The 27,167-nt window shown below is 32.9% G+C and overlaps 7 protein-coding genes and 1 non-coding gene across 8 annotated transcripts; 3 read left to right on the forward strand and 5 right to left on the reverse strand.

Moving 5' to 3' along the window:
- Positions 1-167: 167 nt before the first annotated feature.
- On the reverse strand, positions 168-2,072 carry F5B22DRAFT_336591 (histone-fold-containing protein). Its single transcript, XM_047970858.1, has 3 exons — positions 1,976-2,072; positions 750-1,919; positions 168-688 (listed from the first exon to the last, which is right to left on the reverse strand). The coding sequence occupies exons 2-3, from the start codon at positions 1,401-1,403 to the stop codon at positions 326-328; spliced, it is 1,017 nt and encodes a 338-aa protein (XP_047834746.1). The 5' UTR covers positions 1,404-1,919; positions 1,976-2,072; the 3' UTR covers positions 168-325.
- An 11,295-nt stretch (positions 2,073-13,367) lies between these two features.
- F5B22DRAFT_336670 (uncharacterized protein) lies at positions 13,368-14,970 on the forward strand. The gene is made up of 4 exons (XM_047970861.1): positions 13,368-13,580; positions 13,669-14,064; positions 14,133-14,437; positions 14,486-14,970. The coding sequence occupies exons 2-4, from the start codon at positions 13,701-13,703 to the stop codon at positions 14,798-14,800; spliced, it is 984 nt and encodes a 327-aa protein (XP_047834747.1). The 5' UTR covers positions 13,368-13,580; positions 13,669-13,700; the 3' UTR covers positions 14,801-14,970.
- A 428-nt stretch (positions 14,971-15,398) lies between these two features.
- Positions 15,399-17,086, reverse strand: F5B22DRAFT_633509 (3-hydroxyphenylacetate 6 hydroxylase; the record flags this gene model as incomplete). Its single annotated transcript, XM_047976841.1, has 3 exons — positions 15,399-15,712; positions 15,792-16,668; positions 16,724-17,086. The coding sequence occupies 3 exons, from the start codon at positions 17,084-17,086 to the stop codon at positions 15,399-15,401; spliced, it is 1,554 nt and encodes a 517-aa protein (XP_047834748.1).
- Positions 17,087-17,515: 429 nt separating this feature from the next.
- On the reverse strand, positions 17,516-18,891 carry F5B22DRAFT_633510 (uncharacterized protein; the record flags this gene model as incomplete). The annotated part of the gene is made up of 3 exons (XM_047976842.1): positions 17,516-17,963; positions 18,034-18,160; positions 18,216-18,891. The coding sequence occupies 3 exons, from the start codon at positions 18,889-18,891 to the stop codon at positions 17,516-17,518; spliced, it is 1,251 nt and encodes a 416-aa protein (XP_047834749.1).
- A 197-nt stretch (positions 18,892-19,088) lies between these two features.
- On the reverse strand, positions 19,089-20,320 carry F5B22DRAFT_336646 (uncharacterized protein). Its single transcript, XM_047970860.1, has one exon. It carries the CDS (start codon positions 19,874-19,876, stop codon positions 19,286-19,288), a length of 591 nt encoding a protein of 196 aa, XP_047834750.1. The 5' UTR covers positions 19,877-20,320; the 3' UTR covers positions 19,089-19,285.
- Positions 20,321-21,622: 1,302 nt separating this feature from the next.
- F5B22DRAFT_589732 (Metallo-dependent phosphatase) lies at positions 21,623-23,852 on the forward strand. The gene is made up of 3 exons (XM_047973758.1): positions 21,623-22,328; positions 22,450-22,538; positions 22,601-23,852. Exons 1-3 carry the CDS (start codon positions 22,279-22,281, stop codon positions 23,674-23,676), a joined length of 1,215 nt encoding a protein of 404 aa, XP_047834751.1. The 5' UTR covers positions 21,623-22,278; the 3' UTR covers positions 23,677-23,852.
- A 540-nt stretch (positions 23,853-24,392) lies between these two features.
- F5B22DRAFT_589735 (uncharacterized protein) lies at positions 24,393-26,784 on the forward strand. Its single transcript, XM_047973759.1, has 3 exons — positions 24,393-25,214; positions 25,315-26,071; positions 26,125-26,784. Exons 1-3 carry the CDS (start codon positions 25,104-25,106, stop codon positions 26,256-26,258), a joined length of 1,002 nt encoding a protein of 333 aa, XP_047834752.1. The 5' UTR covers positions 24,393-25,103; the 3' UTR covers positions 26,259-26,784.
- Positions 26,694-26,784, reverse strand: F5B22DRAFT_t36. The gene has a single exon. It is a non-coding gene; the product is annotated as a tRNA-Thr (tRNA).
- Positions 26,785-27,167: the final 383 nt, after the last annotated feature.

Genomic DNA, 27,167 nt, shown 5'->3' on the forward strand with positions numbered 1-27,167 from the left:
GACAGAATAACTCCGAGGTGTGCTGCTTATTCTTGGCTTAAGTAGAACCAATGAGATGCTCATCACAGACTTCTATGGGAATTCCTCCATTCCATCAGTAATGTACACGTACTAGGGTGATCTGGGGAGCTATGGAGGCTCTGATTCTTGTACTCTCAAGCCATCCCAGTGCTCGCAAAAGAGCAAGAAGGAATCGTTCTTAAACTCCAAGCGCAACCGTTGCGCGATAGGTCCGCCCATTTAAACTTCCTACCCGTAGTAGGTAGTGGTCATTTTATATCCACCCCAAACGCCATAACCATGCATGTGATTCATAACATAATGCTTATTTGAAAATTCGACGACCACCAGCTCGCACCGCAAACCTCTCTGCGCCGTTCTGTGTTTGTTGATTCCAAACCATTAAACTACCTAACGCACCACCATTCTCTGCAGACGCTTTGCGTCGACGGTATGCTTCTCTGAGATGATCTGGTCGTAAAGGAGCTTGTCGGCGGTACTTGGAAAGCTCATTCGACGGCTCGAGGTTGTCGTCCTCTAGATCTGTCTGCTTCTCTCCCAAGTCTATCCATTCTTGTTGGATGTCGCGCGCTGCTTCTACTATATCACCCAGGTACATCTTGCAGACCACCTGCATCATTTGATGCACGTTTGTAGGACAAGATTGAGATGTCACACTGTTGATATGCTGCAAGAAAGAGGTTAGAGGCTGACATCGCCAATGAATTTGCGGATGATCTTTCACCTACCCGCTTGACATCTTGTGGTTTGATAGATTGTCTGTGCCATACTTCATATCGATCGAACTGAACCTCGTCCATCTGGGATTTCAGAAGCGCAACCAGCTCCTTTTCCTCCTCAATCTGTTCCTTAGTCCGAGCAGCAGAGCGACTAGCCATGTTCTCAGGTAACTCAAAGGAACCATCGTTATCAACATCTCTACCTCCATCACCATCTCCTTCTTTCCCTAAAGTGCCACTAGCATTGCTCACTATTGTCGCTGCTCGACCGCCGACGAGGCTTGGGGTTCCATCCCGGAGTGCAGCAGCGGCAGCTTCGTTGGCAAGGTCTATCTTAGATTTCCGGCCACGCTTTTTCTTCGCGGGAGCAGCGCTCACTTGGCTTCCACTAACAAGACTCATGGTATCAACGCTTGGCGAACGCCGGTAGGATGGCGAGTAGTCGCGGCCTAGAGTTTCATCTGGTGGAAAGGAGGTTTGTCGCAGAGGGTGAGCTGACCCAGCAGAGGCAATAGACATGGTCGATGCTTTGCGCCGTTTCAGAGAAGGGGGCTGGATGGAGAGTTCGGTAGCTATCGAGGATCGCTTTTTGGATGGTAGCTGAGAGTGGGGGGGATATGGCGGAGAACCGGCCGGCGAGTAATTTTGCGGTGGCGAAGCCATCTTCGAAAAGACCGTCAGTGTTTGGGTATCATGCGCGTAGAAGCTGTAATTCGTAGCGCGTCGTTCGTTGCTTGAGCAGACGATCGAGGCACAAATTGTCCCTGGTCACGGCGGCGCGTATCGTGCCGGCTGGCTTCCTCATGCGACACCAGAGGTGCAGGGGGATGACGGCGTGGACATCAATCAAGCCTGTCGCCCGAGTGAGATCAGTCGTGTAGGCGGAAGATGGAGATGGATTGCGAGAATTAGAGTGAGATGGTGATGGGACGGCAGTGATGTCAGCCAGGTCCGAAATGTGATATGTGATAACTACCTACGAAGTATGGCACTTGTCGCAAGACTCGAGCCGCGAAGCTCGGGCTTAGGTAAGCGTACTAAATAAGGTTAAGTACTATGTAAATGTACCTTACATGTAGCTACCTCCTAGGTACCTATTGTGCAAACGGGCACTAGGGTATAAAAGAATAGCAGGCTGGTTAGGGCCCTGGCCACCTAAGCCTTCATTTCTATAGGTAGCTGGCTACACGTAAGTACAGCACTCGTTGGTCGAGATATTCAATAAAGCCACTCACTCTCCTTCAGTGTGTAGGGTACCTACATACATACCTAGGCGCTTAACTTGACTTTGCAGTATTATTCATACACTACTCCGTTCTAAGTAGAAAATGCAGTGTACATGCAGCGACTGTTTGAGTCTGTCACAATAATAGCTGGTTATGAGATTACCTAATAATAATCACTCACATTTGTATGCAGCCAGCTTAGGTTGACCAGAAGAAGTCTTAGGTGTGATACTACTAGGAGTGTGACGAGTGGAGTTGATAGCCGATTAGATAGCAGATAAGATAGGCAAGAAGGGCAGTAATCTGGCCGAAGGCTAGATTACCCAATCTAACCACTCTAACCACTCTAGATGAGCTCGCACTGTTGTACCCATTACCTACTACCGCATACACTTAAAAAACTTGAATAATACTAATAGCGCCACCATATATACAAGTAGAATAATTATTATATTGGGCCTATTTAAATTTAACTGAACTAAAGTTATTTTAACCTCCTTTTAAGTGTAATAATTGCTTTTTTTAACTTAATATAAGTAGAACTTTAATTTAACTTAATCTTTTTTATATTAACTTTACTTCTATTATTATAATACTTATATTACTTACTTTTATCTACTTTTATTACTATTTAAATGCTTTAAATTTATTATTAAAAATACTTACCTTTAAAGTATTAATAAAAATAACTTATAAATTACTTTTAATTTTACTTTATTATTAAAGTTAATTAAATAATTTTAATTAATTTATTCTTTGACCCTTTAAGGTTAATTTTTATATTTAATAAAACCTATATCTTTAAACTTTATTAACCTTATTATATTAATATAAAGTATAACTTTAATTAATAATAAATTATATAATTAAAGTTTAAAATTATATTAATAATATTTACTTTAATTAATCTTTAATTTTAAAGGAATATATTATACTTTATAGCTTAAGGTTTATTTTATTAATTTTTTTATAAGTTATAAAACCTTTTAAATATTATAATTAATAATAATATAAATAGTTTTAAAGTTATTTTAATAATAAACTTTATAAAGAATTTAAATATATAATTAAAGTAAAAGATTAAAGTTAAAGTTAATAAGGAAATAAAAGAATAAAAGGTAAAGGTTTATAATAGTTATAAAAAGGGTTATTTTTAATATTTTAAAATAAAGTAAATTAATTAATATATATTTTTTATATTTAAATTAAATAATTAAAGTAAAAGTAATAATATTTTTATTTTAATAATAATTTTTATATAAAATATAATATATATATTTAAATAAATTAAAAAAAATTTAAAGGGTAAAAATTTATATAATAATTAATTTTTTTAAAAGTTTAATATTAATAACCTTTATATTATAATATTAAAGTATAAGTAATTATTATATAAAAAAATATAATTTAATATATTTTTAATATATTTATTATAAAATAACCATTATATAAATATTAAATAACTTTTATTATTATTTTATATTATATAAAAATTATAGGTTAATAGAAGTAGTTAAAAAGGAAGGATTATTACTGGATAGTTAAATAAGGAATAGGAAGGGTAGGTTAATAAATATAGCAATTAAACTAGTATTAAAGGTAATTAAAACAACCTTTAACTATAGGGGTACTATATCCCTCCTTTAATTAAACATTATTAAAGCTTTTAATATAATTAATAAAGAAAGAATAATTTATATCCTTTAATAAAAAGGCTACCTATTATAAATAATATTATAAGTTTATTTATTTATCTTTAAAAAATTAATATAACTTTATTTTAATAGTATAACTTTTTAATTAATCTTCTTTAAAGTAAAGGTCCTTTAAAGCTCCTTTCTTTTATCTTTATTATTCCTTTTATATATATTAACATTATATAATAACCTTATAATATATTAAAAGATAATTATAATAAGGTTTATAAATAATATAAACCTTTTTATAATTAACCTTTAAATAAAATAGAATTATAAAATTTTAAAAATAATATAATAAATATATAAAATTTAAATATTAAGGTATAAAATAAAATTTACCCCTTAAAAAAGTAAACTTATATACTTCTTTAAAAGTTAAAAAGTGTTTAAATAAAAAGTTAAATTTAAATAAATAATAATATAACTAATAAATAATATAAGGTTTTTAAAGGTATAATTAAATAGGAACTTTAAATAAAAATAATACTTAATTAAACTTAAAAAGAAGTTAAATATTTAAATATATATAATAATTAAATTATAAAACTTAATATAAAGTAATAATATAATAAAGGTTAAATAGGTTTATTTTATAATAATATAAAATACTTTAATATATAAAGTAATTATATAATATAAATAACTTAAGGAAAATAAATTAAAACATATAGTTAATTCCTTTAAAGGCATTTAAAACGTTTATATTAAATATATTATAAAAGCTTTTAAAGCTATATTAATATATTAATTTAAAATAAAATTAAATATACCTTTTATTAACCTATATTTAAATAGTAAAGCAATAATAAATAAAGATTAATTAAAAAACTTAATATATTATAAAGTATTAATAAAGGTTATAATAAAGGTTAACTAATTTATATAAGTATTTTAAAAATGGTAAGCTAAAAGGTAAATTAAAGGAAAACTTATAAATAATATAAGGAATTAATTATAAAGTAATTTAACTATAAACTTAAACTATTAATAAAATAAATAAATAAAGGAGAAAAAATTAAATAATACTTTAATTAAAAAGTAAAGGGAAAAATAAAGCTATATTAAAATAAGATATAATTACTTTATAATAATAAAGTAAAAGCTTAATAAAAAAAGAGTATTATAAAAGTTTTATAGATTTTTAAAGTATAAAGCAGCTTTAATAATATAAATATAAATTAAAAAAATAAAACTTAAAGCCTTTTTATATAAAAGAAAGGTTTTAAAGTTTTTAACCCCTTTTTATAAATATAAAAGGTAAAAAAACTTTATAATATATAATTTTATAATATAAGTTATTAAAAGATAAAAGGAAAACCTTAATTAAAAAACTAGTTAAAATATAATTATAAATTAATAAAAACCTATAAATAATAATAAAAAGCTTAATAAAAATAAAAGTAATTATAAAGTAATTATTAAGCATTAAAAAAATAATTATATATAATAAAGTTAAGGGGATTAAGGGGTTTAAAGAAGGAGAAATGTAAAGAAAAAGAACTTAAATAGGAAGGTTAAAAGGACCCCTTTAAAGGTTTTTAAAGAAAAGGAAAAAGCCTTCCTTTCCTTTTTAAATAATTAAAGAATATAAAAAAAGTAAAAAAGTTTAAGCTTTTACTTTCCCTTTTCCTACTATATAGTTAAATAATATATATTAATTTATATAGGATTAAAAAGTAATAAAGTAATAGTTAAAAGTTATATAGGATTTTTATTTAATTATTATATAGTTTTACTTATAATTATATAAATAAAAGGATTATATTATATAAATAATATAATAAATATATAATAATAATAATATTATATTATATAATTATTAAAAATAATACTTTTATATTTATTTTTATAAAATTAACTTTAATTTTTTTTATATTATAATATTAAAGTATAAATAATTATTATATAAAAATATATAATTTTATATATTTTTTAATATATTTATTATAAAATAAGCATTATATAAATATTAAATAGCTTTTATTACTATTTTATATTATATAATTATTAAAAATAATATTTTTATATTTATATAATAAAATAAAAGTAAAGTTTATTTTTAAAGATATTATTTTAATATATTTTATATATAATTTATATCTTTTAATTATTTAATTAAATTTACTTTTATTTTATTATTAAATAAGCTTTAAAAATAATATTTTTCCTTTAATTTTACTACTTTAAATTATTTATAGCTATTTTTTAATTAAGCTATTTCTTTTTCTTTAATATTTATATATTTATAATTTAAATTATTAATTATTTTATTAATCTTTTTAAGCTTTATTTTAACCTTTTAATTTAAATATTAATAATAATTATTAAGAATTAATTAATTAAAATTAATACTTTTAATATTAATTTTAAAATTATTATAACTATTTAAATAAATTAAAATATTAATATTTATAAAAAGTTTTATTATTATTTTATAATTAAATAAAATAAAGGTTTATTTTTATATATTTATAATAATATAAATAATTATTATTTATTTTTTATTAATTATTTACTTTTTAAATAACTTCCCTTTTTTTTAATTTATTTATATATAGATTTATTTTTTTTTAAAGTTAAATCTTAAAAGGATTATTAAAATTAATATTTAAAAGCTATAAACAAGCTATAAAACCTAGTAAAATTATTATAATAATAATATTAACCTTATAAAAAACTACTTTAACTTTATTTATTTTATAAAAGATAATTATATTAATAATTAATAAATTAAATTTTCTTTTAATATAAATAGTTAAATTATTATTAATTTAATTTTTAAATAAATTATTATTATTATATACCTTTTTATTAAATAATATATTAATACCTTTATAATATAATAGCTTTTTTTTATTCATTTTAAAGCTTTTATTATAAAAAATGATAATTAATTTTAACTTTTTAATATATTTCCTATTTATAATAATTATTAATATTAATATTATTTATTATTTTTTTAATTACTTTTATTTAACTTTTTATTAATAAATATATTATTTTTATAATTATATATATAACTTATTAAAAACTTAAATAATATTAAAGTTTTATTTAAATTAATAATTTAATAATAAGGAAATTTATTAAAAAAAAGCCCTTTAATAAAATTATTTATTAATATTATACTTTTTTAAATTTAATTATTTTATAAAACTTTTTTAATAAATTATAAAAAGTTATTTATATATTTAACTATTTTTATAAATATTTAAATTAAAGTATAAATTATTTATTAATAATTAATTTAATAATATTAAAGGAAGTTATAAAATTATTTATTTAAAAAGATAAAGACTATTAAATAAATTAAATAATAATTATTAAAGATTATAATAGCCTTTTATTTAAATTAATAAATATTAATTAACTTTTTTATTTTTTTAATTATATAAAATGCTTTTTATAACTTTAATTTTAATATTAATTAATAAGGTTAAAAATGCTATTTTTTCCTATTTAAAATTAACTTTTATTACTTTTACTATTTTAAAATAAATAATTTATTATTTAGCTTAAAATAATAAATTATTTCTTTAAGTATAAGTTTTTAAAAGCTTTCTTTAACTTTATTATTATTTAAAAGGTTATAATAATATTATTTTTATTTATTAACTTTATTAATTTTTAATAAAATTTAATAATTTTTTAAAAATAATAATATATTAACCTTCTTTTATTAAAAATAATACTTTTAAAACCGTATTAATAGCTTTAATAGGTAATAATTAACTTATATTAAACTTTTTTACTTAAGGTTAAACTATTTAAATAAAAGAATTAATAGGGTTATATTAATTAAATTAAAGGTTAAATAAATTAATTAAAGATTAATTATTATAAAAGTAATTAAAAATAATATTTTTAATATTTTTTTAATATTATTAAAGAATTAACTATAATATAATAAAAATAGTATTTTTTTAATATTATTAAAGAATTAACTATAATATAGCAAAAATAGAAAAAATAAAGAAAATAGTAAAAATAATAAAAATAATAAAAATAATAAAAATAATAAAAATAGTATTATTTTTATAATTTTATTACTTATTAGCTTTTTTATAACTTATAAAAGTGATATAGTTAATTAAAGGGAGCAGTCCTGCTTAAGGGGCTACCATTATAGCTGCTGCCTAAGGCAGCCCTAATGACTCAGCATTGGGTGGTCCTAAATAAGGTCTACTATCTTTGATTACAACCTTATCTAGCTCCTCCCTTCTTCATTATTAATATATTCACTACACCCCTTAGTCCTCTTTATTAAAAAGGGTATAAAGCTTAATTAATATTTAATAAAAGCAACTTTTAATAACGTTTATTAATAAAGTTACTTACTTAATATAAATAATTTAATAAAAGTATTTTTATAATAATATTATTAATGTTATTTAAGTTTTTTAAATATATATAATACCTTTATATAATATTTATTAAAATAAAAAATATATTAATAAATAATATAATATAAGGGGTAAGTTAAAATAGCTTTAATTTTAAGGATCTACTTTATAAAATTATTAATATATACTTTAAAGGTAAAGTAAAATTTACTTAATAATAATATATATATTTTTAAACCTTTAATTAATTAATTTATTTATTTTAATAATTAAAAGTTTTATATATTAAAATATAACTTTATTAACCTTTAAAACTAAATAATATAATATTAAAAAATAATATAATAATATTATTAATAGTTAAAATAATATTTATTAAATTAAAAAACTTTAATTAATAAAAATATAATTATATAATTAAAGTAAAATCTTTAAACCTATAAGAATATTTAAATATTAATAATAAAAAGGTATAATTAAAAGAATTATAACCTTTATAATATTAAAATTATTTAATTAAACTTATAATAAATAAAGTAATAATATTAATAAACCTTATAATAAAAAAAAAGCTTTATTTATTTTAAATTAAAATATATATATATAAATAAATAAAAAATATATAAAATATAAATAAAATATTAAAAAAATAATTATATAAATATAAAATATTATTATTTTAAATTATAAACTTATATTTTTAAAGCTTAAAAAATATTTATTAATAATATAATAATATTTATAAAATTAATATTATTATTTAAATAAATATTAAAAAAGAAATAAAAATATAATATAAAGTAATAATATTTAAGCTTTTAAGTAAAGTTTTAAACCTATTTATATAAATAAATAATTAAAAAATTATTATAATTAAAAGAATTAAAAAAGGCTTTATTAAATTAAAGTTTTTAAATATATTAATTTTTAATTTAAAATATATATTTAAAGGAATAATTTTTAATTAAATTATTAATTATTATATAATTAATTAAACTATAATAAAAGTAAAATAATTAATTTATATTAATATAATAATAATATTAAAGTAATATATTTTAATATATTTATTATTATTTAAAGATAATAGAATATTTAAAGGTATATTCCTTATTTATAAAATTAATAAATAAGAAAAAAGTAATAAAGATAAATAACTTTAATAAAAAATAAATTATTTAAACTTATATTATTAATAAAAATAAAAATAAAGTTATATTAATAATTAAAAAAAGAGCTTATAAAAAATTATATTAAAGTAATTATAAATTAATATTTAAATATATAAAGTATATTAAAGATTTTATAAGTTTAAAAATTATTAATATATATTATTAAATAAGGTATTTATTTATTAAATAAATTAAACCTTTATAAAATAAATTATAATATAAGTTATTAAAGATAATTTAAAATTAATAAAAAGAATAATTAAGTTAAATAATAAAAAATAAAATATAAAACTTAAAATTTAAAATAAATAATTAATTAATTAAATTATAAGTAATATATTTATAACTTAAAAGGTTATTTTTAAAGGAAATAAGCTATAATACCTTTTTAAAAATTTAATAATTTTAAACTTAAAAGGAATTCTTTATATCTTTAATAAAATAGTTAAATTTTTAAACTTTAAATAAATTAAGTTAAAAAACTTAATTATAATAAAGGATTTAATAATATTTATTTTAAGTTATAAAAAAATAAATATTAATATTTAAAAACTTAAAAAGTTAAAAATTATATAATTATTAAATATAATATATTATAAAAACTTTATAATTAATATAATTTTATTAAAAAGATTTTAATAAAATAATTATTAATAAAATATAAAACTTAAATTATTAATACTTTAAAAGTAAAAAGATAATAATATTATTTATTAAATATAAAAATAGTTTAATTAATTTATATTAAAATATTTTTTATTATTATTAATTAAATAAATATTTTATTTATAAAGAGAATAATTTAATATATATATAAAAAGGAAATTAAATTATATAAATATTTTAAAATAATACCTTTATTTAAATTATATTAGCTTTAACTTTTTTAAATACTTAATATAAAAGTTTTTAAAAGTTAAAATTAAAAAAAGCTTAAAAGTTAAAATAGCTATAATAAATTATAATACTTATATTTAAATTAAATTATAATATTAAATTAAATAAATAAAGTATATAAAGTTTAATAAATTTAAAATATAAATTATTATTAACTTTTATAATTTTAAAAAAACTATATATTTTAATAATTTTATAATAATTATTATAAATAAATATTTAAAATATATTTAAAACTACTTTTTTAAAAATAAATAAATTAAAAGTATAATAAATATATTTAAAAGGTTAATAAAGTATTTATAAAATCGATATTAAATTAAAGTTAAAGTAATTAAATATAATAATAAAATCCTTAAATATAAAAATAGTTTAAAAGCATTTTAAAATACCTTTTTAAATTATAAAATTATATTTAAATCTTTAATAATTAATATATAAAATTAAAATAAAATAGTTAAATATTTAAAAAGTATAATAAAGAATAAAGTTTATATAATATACTTTAATTTAAAGAAGATTACTTTAATTAATTAAATTTAAAGGTTTAAATTAATTATTTAATTAATTATAATTTTATAAATATATATAAAATTTAAAACCTTTTAAATAATTATATTAAATTAATTTAAAATATATAGTTTTAAAAGAAGTTTATTTATTTTAAAAATTTAAAAAACTTATAAAAAATATTAAAAAGTTCCTTTTTAAAATAATTAAAGCATTATTTATAAAGAAAGACCTTTAAAAGATTTAATTTAAAATAATTAATAAATACTTTAAATTAAATTATAAAGTTTATTAAAATATAATAAAGAATAATATTAAAGGTATTAAAATTTTAAAAAATAAAAAAAGTATAATAAAAAATAAAGTTATAAGCTTTAAAATAATTTATAAACTTAATTAACTTTATATATAAACTATTTTTATATTATATTTTTTACCTTTAAGTTTTACTTTTTTATTAAATTTTTTTAATATTATAATTAAAGAAGTTAATTAAATAATTTATCTTATAAAAGCTATATTAATTATTAATAAATTTAAATTTAAAGTTAAAGAAAAACTTTTAATACTTTATATTATAAGTTTAATATATAAAAAATATTAATAAATTATATTTAATATAAAATATTTATATATTATAAAATTATTTATTAATATATTAATAAATAAAGTAAAAAAAGTTAAAATAATAAATTATTTTTAATATTACTTTAATTTTTAAAAAAAGAAAATAAATTTTTTAAATAAAGTTATATTTAATATTATAAAAAACTTTAATATAAAGTATTATTAAAATTTTAAATAAAAGCTATTAATTAAAAGAAAAGTTTATAAAATAAAGCTACTTTTATTATTTAAAATTTATAAAGATTTAAATATATACTTTATAAAAAAGAGTTTTTATATAATAAAGAAATTATATTTTAAAAGCTATAAAAAAATAACTTTATAATATAAGGTTAATTAAAGGATTATGTATAAAAAACTTACCTTTAATTATATATAAATATATATATATAAATTTAATAAATATAATTATTTTATAAAATATAAAACTTAATTAATAGTTTAAAAAAATTAATAACCTTATTTAAATATAAAAGAAATATATACCTTTATATTAATAAAGAAATTATTTAAAACCTTAATAATAATAATAGTTAAATTTAATTTAAAATTAAAGTAATATAATATAATTAATACCTTTATTAATATTAAATTAAATAAAGAAATTTATATAAAGATATTTTTAAAGTATAAAAAGAATAATATTTTTTTATAACTTTAAAAAGCTTTATATAAATTTAAAAAGTTTCCCTTTTTATAATAAAAAAAGTTAATAATTATATTCTTTTATTTAAAATATATAATAATATTATATAAGTTATATTATTATATAAAAAATAAAATATTAATATTTATTTATATAAATAATATTATCTTTATTTATTAAAATTATAAAAAAGCTTTTATAATAAAATTAATTTAAAAATTTAAAACTAAATATTAATTTATAAATAAAAAAGATTTTTAATAATTTTTAAAAGTTAAAATAATTAAAGATTATTAATAAAAGTTAATTTAACTTTTTTAATTTTTATATATTAAAAAGATTAATAAATTAAATAATTTAAAAGAAAAAAAAATATTTAACCTTTATAAAAATTTAAAAGTTATTCCTTTATTAAAGATTAATTATAATTAATAAAATATATATTTATTAAAAGAAAATAAGCTTTATTATATATATTATAATAATTATATATTTAAATATTATATTTTTTATATTAAAACTTTTTTAATTTAATTTAAATCTTAATTTAAAATATTATTATAAAGTTAATTAAACTTTAAATTATTTCCTTTAAATATAATATTATACCCTTAAATTTAAAAAAAGTAATAACTTTATTATTATAAGTAATTCTTTATTTATTAATAATATTATTAATTATTAAAGTTAAACTTTTAACTTTAATATAAATTAATAAAAAAGTTATATTTATTAATTAATTAATTAAAGAATTTAAAGTTACTTTAAATAATTAATAAATTATTAAGCTTTTAAAAAAGAAGGTATTTATATTAAAAATTAAACTTTAATATATAAATATATATAATTATTAATTATAATAAAAGGTTTAAAAAGAAATTTTAAATATTATTTATATTTTTATAAATAATATAATTATAAATAAATTTATAAAAGCACTTTTAATAATTAAATAAATTAAATTTATAATTTAATTAAGGTTAAAAAATATAAAAGTATATATTTTAAAATAAAAGTAAAGAAAGATTATTTAAAAAGACTTTAATAACTTTAAAGATAAACTATTTAAAGAAAAAGTAAAAATTTAAATATTATAAAAGTAACTTAAAGGATAGCTTTAAAGTAAATTATAAAGAAATTAGCCCTAAAGGGGTATATTAAAATAAAGGATATATTAATAAATAATATAATATAGGGGGTAAGTTAAAATAGCTTTAATTTTAGAGATCCACCCTATAAAATTACTAGTATATGCCTTAAGGGTAAAGCAGAATTTGCTTAACAATAATATATATACTTCTAAACCTCCAATCAACTAGCTTGCCTATTCTGATAGTATTTACATATTCTTGCTACGGCTGCACTACATGTACAGTCTGTACCTGGTAGGGAGGTACGGTACCTAGTGTAGGTAGATACAGTAGAGTACATACGGTAGGTAGTACATACATATGTATGTGTAAGTATGTAGGTACATGCTCCATCGTACCACCCCACCTCCCACATGGTTACAAGTGCGTCACTTGACTGCCACAAACGGCGGGGTCAAAGGTGAAAGCCGTTATCGATTCCGAACCCCCGATGACGGATGCGAGACTAAAGATTTCAGGGTTTTGCTTACTACCACTTAGGTAGAACATGGCCACTGAGCTAGTTCCCTCTGTGATAGGAGGTGTTTAAGGTCTTAAGTAACGGTCTGGCCTACAGCGGGTTTCCAAGGTAGTCCCTCAAACTCCTCCATTGCCCAATTCTCGAGGATACTCGTTCTTTGTTGTTCTTTGGATCAAGCTGAACTCTGGACGGGAAGCCAATGCGCATTGAAATTGTCTAATTTCCAGTATGGCTCAGCCTGTCGAGACTAAAGCGCCGGACCAAGGCTTCGTTCCGGAACCATTCAACAGCCCTACCACAGGACCCTCCGATGTCGACGATTCCACCGAGGACAGCGCGGAACGACCAACGAACGGCGTGCGAGATGGAAAGGCTTCTTCCAAGAGGAGGAGAAGGAGACGAACCAAGGATGGTGGAATTTCTGAAGTGAAGGAACAGCGCAACTCCTCCAAGAGGCGTAACAGCTTGCACAAAGCTGCCCGAGACCCGCTAGATGAGCCAAGGAGGAAGAGGAAGAGGAAGTCCAAATCAGAAGGCGTTATCACAAGATCCCCCAGTCCTCTCATCGATTTCGATGGCCTCAGTCGACCAAGTTCGTTGTATATCCTTATTCCTCCCCCCCCCGATCCAACTTCCACGATACTAACCAACCCGTCACAGGCAGAGGAACGCGAGAGCGACTAGAAGAAAGCACCGAAAAAGCCGCCGTACGATTAGAAAAGCTCCGAGGAGCAGTACGAACCATCCTTGAATGTGTCGGCGAGGATCCAGACCGGGAGGGGATCCTTGAAACGCCGACCCGGTATGCGAAGGCAATGCTGTTCTTCACCAAGGGCTACCAGCAGAACGTTAAAGACATTGTCAACAATGCCATTTTCCATGAAAACCATAATGAAATGGTCATCGTTAAGGATATTGAACTCTCTAGCCTCTGCGAACATCATCTGGTCCCCTTCACCGGAAAGGTATGCCAAATTCTTCGTCATTTCAACTCCAATGCTAACCCAAGTAAGATGCACATAGGATACATACCCGACGACAATGTTATCGGAATATCCAAGCTTCCACGTATTGCTGAGATGTTCAGTCGCCGGCTCCAGGTCCAAGAGCGACTGACACGCGAAGTTGCGAATGCCATCATGGAAATTCTTAAGCCGCAGGGTGTAGCAGTTGTCATGGAATCCAGTCACCTGTGTATGGTGATGCGTGGCGTCCAAAAGACTACGGCAACCACAATTACTAGCTGTGTGCTTGGATGCTTTGAGCGCAAAGAGAAGACGAGAAACGAGTTCCTCAGCCTCGTTGGCGTGAATAGAGGGTTTGCATAAACGGCTAAAATAGATTGCAGGGGTGGGCAATGAGGTTCGAATTCCCAAGAGGCGTTTACGGGACATAGAGCATAGGGATCTCAACATCGGCTCATGCGAGGGGGGTTGTGTTGTCATGTACATCAGCATAAGGGCGAGAGGGTGATCAACATCTCGGTACTAAAATGTAGGATTATGGGGTGGCAAATTTGTTTTTGTTCAACAGCAGTGTCATACCATCAACTGCACTGATACCCCAAAATACAGAAAGATTAAGGTTCTGATACCACGCAAATTTGATAATAAATTTTAAGACATGTTGGTTATCAACTATCGGTGGTTTAATACATACTTTGGTACATGTTACCTAACACCACCAGTTCTCTACGACTTATTCTGAGAGAGCTAGAAGAGGCTCACGTCTCTGAGAAATGGCTAAGGAGGAAGACACCCCTCCAGATGTTTAGAAAAGAGAGAACTACCCATTTTGATCACTCAGTCGTCCTGGTGGTATTACTGGAGTTTAGAACTGTAGGGGCAAGGATGCACTTAAGAGTCACCTAGGTAGTATCGCGAAAATATGACGGTTGTTGATTCTGTCCAAATCGGAAGCAATTTTTCATGTCGTGTTGGCGAGGGATTCAGCTAGCCTCCGCTCATTGCGCGGTTTGAACGAGACTCGATACGCGCGTGGTGCCATTATCAAGTCCGTGGGGATCTTCATGTCCTTGCTGGGGTCGCAATCTATCTTCTCCGATGTCTCGATACGGAAGCTACTAAGCAGGCGCATGAATATGAGATACAACTCTCGCATGGTAAGGAGGTGTCCGGCACACATTCGATAGCCGAGCCCGAAGGCGAAGACTGGGGCATCCGGTCGCGCGAACCACCGCTCCGGCTCAAAACGGTCTGGATCGGGAAACAACTCAGGATCTGCGAACAGGCGTCAGCCCTTAGGACTTTAGGTAATAGGTAGAAATTTGAAGACGAGGGGGAGATATGGAGGACTTACCGCGATTACAGGCCCAGGCATTCATATAAACAGTACTTCCTGATGGAATCCTTACACCTTCGTATTCAATGTCCTTGATTGTTTCTCTCGGTAGAGCCAATGGGATCACACTAAAGTACCTCAGAGCTTCCTTCGCCAGACCTAATATGTATCCGCACTTCTGATCGTCGGACGCGTCGCATAACGGCTCGTCGGAGCCCTGGAACTTGCATATCTCCTCATACGCCTTGTCTTGAATATCCTGATGCTGAGCCAAGAAAGCAATAGACCACTGCATAGTGTTTGATACCGTCTCAAACCCGCCTCCTAGCACAGACAGACTGATGGCAGTTAATTCTGTTTCCGTGAGTTCCACTTCCTTGAATTTGATCACGCTTGCTTGTATGCATGGCTTGTTGGAGCCTTCTTGCATCTTCTTAGCGAGATCGCTGCTTAGCTCGGCCAGATATTCGTCGCGACGTTCTCTCATAATCCGTGCTTTGGCCGAAGTTGGATTAAATGGATTAAGGCGCAGGATGGGTATGTGGTCTTGAGCATTGCCGACTGTTGATCTGGTTCGATTGAGCTCCTCCTCGACGGCGACGATCTCCTTGAACAGTTTGTCGTCAATGGATGGAATGCGAACGCCCCAGTTGATTGTCATAACCAGAGATAAACTGAGGCGCTGGATCATAGGTAACGGATCAATAGTGACGGTCCCTGCCTTTCCATATGTCATCAAGTCATCGATGAATGCCCTCGTCTCCTGGTCGAAATATGGTACGTAGGTTTGTATCGACGGACGATTCAGTGCAGCGGCTATTCCCTTCTTTTTCCGCTTGAGGCTGTCGTCATATGGCGATGCTCCGATCGTCAATCCTGCTGTAGTCGAGGCCACCTATAAAGCGTCACTACTATGCTGATCCGTCATAGGGGTTCTGGGCATGAAGTACCTTGTGGAACGTGTAAGTCACCGGTCGCGAACTTAGCGCGTGAGAGTTCGTCAAGAATATGTTTTTCGCAGCTGTTGGAGTATTCACGATGACGACCGTCGTACTTCCCAGCTGCACTTGGTAGACATCTCCATACTGTTTCCCCCAGGAATCGTACTGGAGCGCCGCGTTACTCACGATGTCGAAATAGTTCCCTACAATCGGCCATCCTCTGGGTCCCTTCAAGCCTGGTATTCTCGCAGACAATCGAGCAAACTCACTTCCCACGAGCCAAAGAACAAGACTCACGCAGCTCCCGAGTATAAGCAGCTCGAGCATGTGCGCTGTGAGCTTTTGGCTGATGAGATGAACGACGGATTCCATTTCGTGTTCTTGGTTTGGATAGCGGCTGTTATTACGGCGAGATGTTACTCCAGCCACACCCGGTCCTCCACAGAGATGACTTTGCAGAGGCACATAATCAGATATTTATATTACGTTTGCGGTTACACCAACTCTACGTTCCTCCGCCGAGCCGGTAGTTGATGACAGCTACCCCGCGCATTGCCCGCGAATACCGACTCGAAGCTGGGGAAACCGGGCCTCGGGACATTGCCGAGCATTTCCGAACAAAGCGCCTGGGTCTGTGACCTAGAACAAGCTAGTCGCTGCTGGCCAACACATGCTTAACAGCTTAACACATGCTTCGCGGTCGAATAGAAATGCTAACAAAGCCTGTTATCTCTACATACATACATAGGTAAATAGTAAGCACGTACCTATACGGCAGCGGGCCCTACACGTACGTACTTACTATGTATTCTTATCGGCATGCTGGTTCGATCTGAACATCCACTGCGGATGATCAGTCGGACTATCCAGCAGCTGTCTCATCTTCTCGATGAAGGGGCGCCCAGGGCCTAAGAATAACGTGCCGTATTTGATGCATAAAGCGGCTTGTTGCGAGGCCTTTTCAGCCTCGCCGAGACCTATCCACTCTACCGCCGCACGATAATGTGCCTCCTGTATGCGACTCTCAAGACCCTCTTGATTATACAGAGAGATAAGGCGTTCCGCCATCGCCGGCGTTGCACCGGACGACGCTGAGTAATTGTCTAGCTGTTTCCATAAGCGATGAATCTCCGTGATGTTCCCGTCTGACTCGGCGACTTGAGTTGTGTTAGCGCTGCAGCGCTCACATGAGCATTCAAAGCCCCAGCTTTTCAACCGCTTCTGTCTTTCCGACTTCACCAGAACTGGGCTATCAAGTCGTCCAATCAGTATCATGCGCTCATTGTATGAAGCCTTCAACGGATCACAACTGAACTTACTCAATATATGCGATTGAGAGCTCTTCTCCCGGTTGTATATCACGAACAGCGACGACATGTTGAGAAAACGTATTGCTGTCGAAGTGATACACGCAATTCGGTCGACAGCTGTGATTGATCCGTGATACTTGGGCTTCTCAATATATTGCCCTTTTTAGATCAGACGAGGAAAAACTACACACCTGTAGTAAAAAGTGACCGAAAATTCGACTTGCCATCATGAATTCCGGTCGAAAACGAGTTTGTTCTGAATATCTTGCCAACCTTTTCTACATGGGTGCTCGCGATATCGTGTGTGGACAACCCAAGTACTTCTTCTCGGTGCGCCGTTGGCAGACTATCAACAGCACGAGCAAGGAGGTCGTCTAGCTTGTGTCTTTGAAGTTTCTCGACGGCCTTGACATTGACAACTAGAGCTGGTGTCCGCGAGATGAGGTTTTGACCTGCCTGGAGAACTTTCGTGGCCACCAACCCGCGGCCCTTGCCCGGTATCTCCACCTCACGATATGGTCCATCTGTTCTTGGGATTGAAACCTTTTGTTTGAAAGCTATCCTCGCAGTGATTTTCTCCGTGCTCTCTGCTGTTGTGATCAACGATATTCCTTCTCCATTGTTGAATCGGAGATCTGTATAAATGCAATATTCGTCAGAACCGGCATCGTAGCAAGTGTTACCAACGCTCCAGGATCCTCCCCGTAGGTATGAGCCTTTGCTTGCGTTATTTTCAAATAAGTCGTAATCCTCGGTTTCTAAAGGACAGCACAGCAAAGGGTCAAAAACGCTCGGCGTAGTGCATATGGGTGGTAGAAGAAACCCGACGGCTGTCCTTAGGAAGACTAATACCGATAATCTGTGCATACTTTGTCTAGGGGCCCAACCCTTATGCTCAATATCGTATACTTTTTATCATTAACAGAAGCTTTCAAGGCTACGTGTATAGGTAGACTGTTTGCCTTTATTGTTGTTCTGCCTGGCAGCAAGGGATCTAGGTGGATGCCAAGTAGCTAGGGGCAGAAGTGTAACACTACTTGTAAGAGCGTTGGAGATCACGGGTGCAGATGAGCGCAGGCGATAAGACGAATCAGTGTGGGATCAAAAGTCATTTGAAAAGAAATCAACTCATCAGTATTTTTCTCCCTCGCTCTTTTGCTTCGTACTAGATAAACACATAAGAATCCTCGAAGAACCGACATGATTACTTAACCATCTCCCGCCAGCAGCTCAAGCCCTCCGGTAGATGTTCTCACGCTGCCTATTCACTACAATTCAAGCCGTGTAAGGCCTCATCAAATGTGCCCGAACACTTCTCAGTCGTGATGTCAATCAAGACAGGAATCTCTGCTTGCTTCAGAGCCCATGAACAAAAACCACTCGCAGCACATGTACCCTGCATATTCTCCCCCACTTCGAAATGGCCAATGCCGCTGTAGACTATCACGTCTTCATCCTGGGGCTGTGATGTGTTTATAGCTCTCCAATGCAAATAGAAATTCGTCGTGGGAGAAGGATTTTCGGCGTCGGTTGCCTTTAGGAGTTCAATCGACCAAGCCCAGCTCACCGAACCCCTCGCATCGGATATCTCGCAGTCCAATATCTGATTATATGGTATATCTGGCCATTGCCAAGCTAATGCGCAGTATACTTGTGCGCCGTCGGCATCTGACACGTCTTTGGTTGGGTCTGGGTCCGTGATGTTCGCGTGGATGTAATAATCAGGGCTACTGCCAGGCCGACCCGAGGGTGACCATGTGTTCAAAGACGTGACTGAGAATCTTCCGAACGCGGAGGCAGCGAATAGGGGAATAGCCAATCCCAGCACTTGAAGATAGCGACGGATCTGCATGATGAAGAAGTCTCCAAGCGGCAACTGAAAGCATACGAATATGACGATGTAGGTATATCCCGCGGACAACCCAGGCTACAGTTGACAGGCACAATTGAGGGCAAGAGGAACTTCTCGGGGGTTTAATACTTTCGATTCCCAAGAGAGATGCGACCTGAGTTTGAGCAACCCAGGTAGCACCGTGACATTGCATCACCTAGGAGGATTCGTACACAGCTCTGGATCACCCTCATGCATCGCTACCAGCGTCGGTTAAATTGAGACTTCCTCCATAGAGAAAGCCAAGACCCGTATAATGCTGTGCGATAGGCGTACAATCCTCGTATAGACTTTACCGCTCATTCTAGACGTCGGGTTTCAACAGCATGTGGTTATACGTGGCGTGATCTAGTTTTCTGCAGATGTTCAATAATTAAATAGAAGTCAGCACAGTACAACCATGCCCCACTAGAGCTGAATGTTGACATATGCACATCATAAAAACCCCCTCGCGACATTCCCGTGTGCTTCGCTACATATGAACCATGTTCGGAACGTCTTATGTGGCTTGACTTGGACCTCAACGGTGCTACTCTACCTGTATTCAGAAGCCTAGTTTTTAGATTGTTCTACTCATGGCATGGCCCCAACTAGAAAGCTGTTGAAGGATTTAAAGCGTGACAATCAATAGGTATTTATATTGCTTGCCCATCAGATCCAAAGGGGGGACGGGTGTATTGTAGTTCTGAAATATAGTCACCGGTTTCGTCAGCGAGGAAACTTATCTACAATTATCTACAGTCCAACGCGCATATCTCACCTATCGTTGTTCTCAAAGATCGTGATCTCAGTACTGTGATAAGGTTGGGTGTGTGTGTTGGATTTACCACTGTACCAAAAGATCTTATTACTTGGACAAAACGTTATTATTGGTCTTAATCCAACAGTGTGCACTGCCATTGTAGCGGCATGTAGCCTACAGAACTAATAACTATAGGATGATGGGGTTGCTAAAGGAATCAGATAATCTCAAACGCAGGGTAGTGCTCTAAATGATCCCGATATATGTGTAACCCACACAACTTCTGAATACTCACTCATTGTGCCCCGACTAAGAGTCAGTCTTCGCAGGAGTCCTACTGCATATGAGAGGCTACAGAAAATAAAGAAATCACCCGATTCACATATATTGGCTCGAGAAAAGTTTAGCCAAGGACTTTAAACTAACTCCGTCAATTAGACGTTTCCTCAACGACATCTTTCGCAGACCCTGGCTGATATAGAGAGTGCTTCTTTAAGTCGAGGGAATACGAAGCTCTATGAATGATGGGATATAGTTCACGAAACTGGATTGGGTTACCCGCTACATTCACGACTAGCACCTCTAGCATGTAAGGGAGTTTTACTCATGATAATCCTATCGTAGGCTTTTGTTCCTTTGAAACATCATTACAACACCATTACAGATGAAGGCGGCATGAGTTTAGCTTACGACAATACCGACGGAAGAATCAGTAGACCAGGGGGGTACCGTGGTGTGCCTAGAATCCTGAGGGGCAAGTTACACAATTGGAAATAATATGTCAACGGGCGTTTTCTCGCGCAAGGTCCAATATGCAGTTTCACTTCAATAAGACATGCACATTATGATTAATTACCGCTCTTTAGACCAGCATTTCTGCTACTGAGAATGGAATTCCTTGAGTATGGCCTGAAACGCCTGTTGGACGGTAATTGTAGGTAGCCTGTAGGCCACTTTCTAGGGCCGTTATAGTAGCAGCTATAGGGGACGCACGCGCCATAGCACACCTGGACTTTATCTAGCCAATAGACGGAATGTTCACCAGTATCCTTCTGATTTAAAACACACGAACCGAGATCGAGAGTATAAGAAAACCAGATAAAATAGAATATAGCTACTCGTATCGTGTATCCCATGAGTCTGGATGCTAAACTTGTGCAGTGGCATATGTCATCGTCGTTTGAAAGCCACAACTTTACCTACCTACCTACCTGGGAGATACCTGTAAGTCATAAGACTAAATGTTCCACTCGTCAGCGCCATCTTGCTGAGGCGGATGACCGATGTCTCGAACACACACCTCTCCTGCCTTCCTTAAAGCAAGTCGGCGCGATATGATATTGCAACGTTAAATTAGACCTACGATGCTGCCAGTGAACAGAAACAGGCGTATGTCCTGGTACTAGTCAGGGGTATGAGGAACGGAAGAACCAGTAACATGCGTAGTTTCAGCCACCACCCCAAGGAGGGAATCCGACTCGTTTGCACTTCACCCAGGAAGTGCCGTCGAGTGCTGGATGTGGGCCTTCCGGACTGCTAGATGTGTAAGTGGTGTATGTATGTGCAGCCCGCCGTCGACCCTCCATCCCGTCATGTCGAAATGCGCCCATGTAATGTCTAGATGGCACAAATACATATAGGCCATGTGTCTTCCGGGGATGTCGTGCTAAGGTACGTGAGCTTCGTGGCAGAGCTTGAACATGTCTGTATTTGCCGCTGTGTTGTTTGGAGCTGCGGCGTCCCTCGCCATCCCGCTCAGCACATCGTCATCAGCTAACAGATATCCTGCCAGCAACCAGTTCCATCCGTTCCGACCCCTCGCCTTTCGGCCGGACGGGACTTTTCAGATTTCAATTCTTGAAGACTTGCATTTTGGCGAAAGTATGTTCACCATCGTACGTCTGCTTACTTAATACCACTGCTCGCTAATACGGCCACTGTAGATGCCTGGGATCAATGGGGCCCGCAGCAGGATATCAATTCAGTCAAAGTGATCAACAAAATCTTCAATAAAGAGTCACCTGAACTGGTCGTGTTGAATGGTGATCTTATCACAGGCGAAAACGGATTCTTAGAGAACAGCACCGTATACATTGATCAGATCGTTGGCCCTCTTGTTGCTTGGAACTTGACTTGGGCGTCCACTTATGGAAATCATGATTACGACTTCAATATTTCTGGGGATGCCATTCTCGAGCGTGAAAGAAACTGGAGAAATAGTCGTACATCTCCCATGATTTCCGGGCCGGACGCGGGTGTCTCCAATTACTATCTCCCAGTCTACGATTATGGCTGCCTAAACGAATATACTTGTGCCCCTCAGTTGATTCTTTGGTTCTTCGACAGTCGGGGCGGGTTCAAGTACCAGCAGGGAAACTCGACCAACAGGGTAGGACAACCGAATTGGGTTGACATCAGCGTTGTAGACTGGTTCAACGAGGCGAGCACTAGTCTCACGAAGAGATATCGCAAGGTAATTCCCTCGCTAGGCTTCGTCCACATCCCGCCATACGCCTCCTACGCTCTGCAAGATGCCGGTGTAGACCCGAACAAGGAGCCGGGCGTCAACGACGATGTACCACTCGCACCACAAGCTCAAGGATGGTGTCCAGATGGTCGCAATGATGGGACATGTACCTATGGTACTCAGGATACCGAGTTTATGCAGGCCATATCGCACACAGAAGGCTTCATGGCGTTGTTCTCCGGCCATGATCACGGAGACACGTGGTGCTACAGATGGGACAGGCTATTGCCTGGGATGGTTGTGACACCAGCGAACAACGTGACCCTCTGTTTCGGTCAGCACACGGGCTACGGCGGGTACGGGAACTGGGAGAGAGGCTCTCGTCAAGTAATGGTCTCGAAGGATGGCCTTGCCAAGTTCGAGGCTGACACTTGGATTCGTCTAGAATCAGGGAGCATAGTAGGCAGGGTCTCACTGAATAGCACATATGGGCAAGATCTTTATCCTAGAACGAATAACTCAATGACGCACTGCCCAACCTGCGAGTATTGAGGTAGTAACGAAAGACACGGGCTTAATATCATAATATTGGATAATTTCACATGAAGACAATTTCTCTCTGGGTATATAGTAATCGCCGAGAGTATGATCACTTATGGCTTGATAACTGGATACGGTTTTTGATCAGTAGAGCTCTGCCAAAAACACTTCTTAAAATAATAAATCTCACAGTCTCATAAGCGACTCAACATGTGGTTTCTCAGTTATTGCGAAAAATACAGGCGATGAAAAGCGCTCCGCTAGCTAACTTAGTCGATCAATTCGCCGCGCTTCAGATTTAGCGGTGTAGCTAAATTCGGGCGATGTGAATCCCAACTTGGAGCTGCGCAAGCGATTCTCAATCGATTGACAATGCACTGCCTATTTATTGTACAGTATGCAACGTCAAGTATATAAGTCGAACGCTGTTCTATCAGGACCTGACTACGCGTCTAAATCGCGACTCAAAACTTCCGTTTATAGGACTCCATACCCATCACAGTACTTGAGTGGCTTCTAGCAGTATTAACATCTAACAGAGATTCCCAGGCGAGTGCCTCGCTGACTAGTTCAATCCGGGCCAAAGATACCGAGGCAATGCATGCAGGATACCGTAGCTTTTTGACTAGATGTGGCCGGCATGGCCTTGTTCACCTACGAGACGTGAGTGGCCGTGGTGAACGCAATTAACTTGCTTACTTAGGCTCGTACACATGAAAACGAGCATGCCTTAGGTCTTGTCCCCGCCCTACTCTCCGGTTATTTTGTTAGATATAGGCGCCTCGCATTTTGCAATACACATAGAATAATGTATCAAGCTACCTACTAAATACAACGAGAACACTAGCGATACTCTGCTATCACAAGAATCGTAGTTTTCAACAGCCTACCCCGGTAGTATGCATCCTCGGCATCCACGTCGCACCTTAGAGGAACTAATAAGATGATACCCTTGTCTTTAGAACCCCGCGCTCTGCTCGCACACTTCGCCCACACCGTACTATCGTCTCACTTGTCGTCATAGGACACTCGAAATAAAACCGGGGTACCATGTAGTGTAAAGTTCGGTGTATGATTGTCAAGACAGCAGCGTGCCAAGGCATGGTAGTCGATTGGACAATGGGGGTGAATGGTGGATTAACGCCGCCTAAACCCTAGAAGGAGGGGATACGGGTCGACAGCAACGGTATCGCAGCAGCCATGGACAGGCCTAGATACTGTATCCTGGTTCTTCCTGTGCCTCTAACGGAGATGACTATTCACCAGGAACCACCAAGGCAAGGATATGCGCGATAAAGCATTGGTGATAAATTGATTGTACGATCTCTCGCCTTTTAGTTTGCCCTTCACAAAACCTAAATTCCAAGGCCGATCGGCGCAAAATACTCTTCAAGATCTATCATGACCGTCTCGTGAAATCAATATACCCTATACTCACCATGACGAGCATCATCAAACACGTGTCGGGGCTGTTCCGCATTACTCATCAATTTTTACTTCCATCGAAACCCGTCCTAATTGAGAAAGATGTACCTGATTTGAAGGGCAAAGTAGCCACTCCCAGCTCCAGGCATGAACGGCTCACGCTTTCGTCAGAGCCACGCTGTGCTACTTCAGCACGCAAGAGACGTGTGCTAATGATCTTCGCAGGTCACCATCGTCACAGGATCAAATACAGGTCTCGGCAAAGAGATCGCCCAGATTCTCTATTCCAAGAATGCCAAAGTTTACATGCTGGCACGCTCTGAGGAGAAAACCAAGAAGGCTATAGATAGTATCAAGACTGCCGTGCCGGATTCTGATGGCGAGCTGATATACCTGCACCTCGACCTCGCCGATCTCCCCAGTATAAAATCAACTGCCCAGGAGTTCCTCCGGCGGGAGTCTCAGCTCCATCTGCTCTTCAACAATGCTGGCGTCGCGTTTCCCCAAGCGGGCGCGAAGACCAAACAGGGATACGTGCTCGAAATTGGTGTGAACTGTCTAGGAACCTTCGCTATCACCAAGCTCCTGACGCCTACCATCATTGCTACTGCCAAGGTCTCCCCCCCAAACAGCGTTCGCGTGATTTATGTCTCATCAAACGCATCGGAGGGATTCAGCCCCGAGAACTTTGTGCAGAGCGTCTCGAACGCCGAGAACATGACGGCAACGGGGAAATACTTCTCGTCAAAGCTGGGCAATTATCTGCACGCGGCCGAATTCGCGAACCGATATAAGTCGACCGGCGTAGTGTCGCTGTCGTTGAACCCCGGCGCGTTGGACTCCGACCTATGGCGGGAGCAATATTCTGTAGTTACGTCATTCCTACGAGCAACTCTCCTGTATCCAACCATCTACGGCGCATACACTTGCTTGTATGCCGCGTTCTCTCCCGATATCACGTGCGAGAAGTCCGGCACTCATGGTCAGTGCTATCCCTCGTAGCCAATAGAAATAGTGACTAATGGTGAAGCGCAGTGTCCCCTTGGGGCCAGATATGGCAAGTATCAGCAGATATGAAAACGGCCGCAAAGACGCCGGGAGAAGGAGGTGATGGCACAGCGAAAGAATTTTGGGAATGGAGTGAAGCGCAAGTCAACAAATACCTCTAGATGATGTGCCTGCTTGTGTTCATCTGGTCACAAATAGGGAACAAGTAGAATGGACGTAATATCGAAGTTTTTTCTTTCTTATCTCAGTTTCCCGGGTTTTATGTCCAAGGCGTTACTGATGGTATAATAAATAGCCTGTGAATGCCACAGAGTCTAGGTGAGACATGAGACGTAGTTTAACACATCACGTATGATTGCTTGCCAGTATATTGACTCACCCCTTCACCCAGGTTCCTAGTAACACCAGGAGGCACAGCTACAGCCAATCAAGGTATTTGATTGGGCATAGCATATATGTAGATCGCAAGACTCGATCAGTAAAAAAGACTAAGAGACTAAAGAAGATTGTGCATGACATGACGGAAATAGGCCAATCAGGTCAACGTAAAACGACCAGATTTAATTAATAAAAGAAACGAACGAACAAAAAAGCGCTGCCTCCACGCGGAATCGAACCGCGGATCTTGTCATGAACTCGCAAGCTTTTGCATACGAGTGACACGCATTACCCCTGTGCCATAGAGGCAGTTGATTACATCAACATTTAACATATATGATATATTTATTAGTACCACTGGGCATACTTCAAATTACTGCGAGTCTGCAATATCAATATCACCAGCTCCTGTTACCAAGATTCCATTGCACTAACTAAGTATTAAGCTCTTTATATTGATTTTCAAAACTAGGCCCATCTGCAACTGGGAGACTGGCTGTCTTCCACAGTCACTATATTCTATGCCTTATAATTGAACTCTTGATGTTGGTATGCGTATTCCAAATATGTATCAGCCCGAGCTCGACGTCTTAATCAGCTGATAGAGCAATGCAGGACATGATAAGAACAAGTACCTATATAATAACATAGGAAGTGAAACCCAGAGGGTCTAACAGATAGCTTATTTCTAC

This window comes from Xylaria bambusicola, assembly GCF_022495145.1.
Source record: "Xylaria bambusicola strain CBS 139988 unplaced genomic scaffold F5B22scaffold_4, whole genome shotgun sequence".
In the NCBI taxonomy this organism is placed as follows: domain Eukaryota; kingdom Fungi; phylum Ascomycota; class Sordariomycetes; order Xylariales; family Xylariaceae; genus Xylaria; species Xylaria bambusicola.

Bases quoted from the DNA above. Each gene is read 5' to 3' on its own strand.
- F5B22DRAFT_589735 (XM_047973759.1), top strand. From the start codon at position 25,104: ATGACGAGCATCATCAAACACGTGTCGGGGCTGTTCCGCATTACTCAT. The intron at 25,215-25,314 runs GTAGCCACTCCC...TGATCTTCGCAG, and splicing joins TACCTGATTTGAAGGGCAAA to GTCACCATCGTCACAGGATC. The intron at 26,072-26,124 runs GTCAGTGCTATC...GGTGAAGCGCAG, and splicing joins CGAGAAGTCCGGCACTCATG to TGTCCCCTTGGGGCCAGATA.
- F5B22DRAFT_336646 (XM_047970860.1), bottom strand. From the start codon at position 19,876: ATGCAGATCCGTCGCTATCTTCAAGTGCTGGGATTGGCTATTCCCCTA.
- F5B22DRAFT_336670 (XM_047970861.1), top strand. From the start codon at position 13,701: ATGGCTCAGCCTGTCGAGACTAAAGCGCCGGACCAAGGCTTCGTTCCG. The intron at 14,065-14,132 runs GTTCGTTGTATA...AACCCGTCACAG, and splicing joins CGATGGCCTCAGTCGACCAA to GCAGAGGAACGCGAGAGCGA. The intron at 14,438-14,485 runs GTATGCCAAATT...AACCCAAGTAAG, and splicing joins TGGTCCCCTTCACCGGAAAG to ATGCACATAGGATACATACC.
- F5B22DRAFT_336591 (XM_047970858.1), bottom strand. From the start codon at position 1,403: ATGGCTTCGCCACCGCAAAATTACTCGCCGGCCGGTTCTCCGCCATAT. The intron at 689-749 runs GTAGGTGAAAGA...TCTTTCTTGCAG, and splicing joins AACCACAAGATGTCAAGCGG to CATATCAACAGTGTGACATC.
- F5B22DRAFT_589732 (XM_047973758.1), top strand. From the start codon at position 22,279: ATGGCACAAATACATATAGGCCATGTGTCTTCCGGGGATGTCGTGCTA. The intron at 22,329-22,449 runs GTACGTGAGCTT...ATATCCTGCCAG, and splicing joins TCCGGGGATGTCGTGCTAAG to CAACCAGTTCCATCCGTTCC. The intron at 22,539-22,600 runs GTATGTTCACCA...CGGCCACTGTAG, and splicing joins AGACTTGCATTTTGGCGAAA to ATGCCTGGGATCAATGGGGC.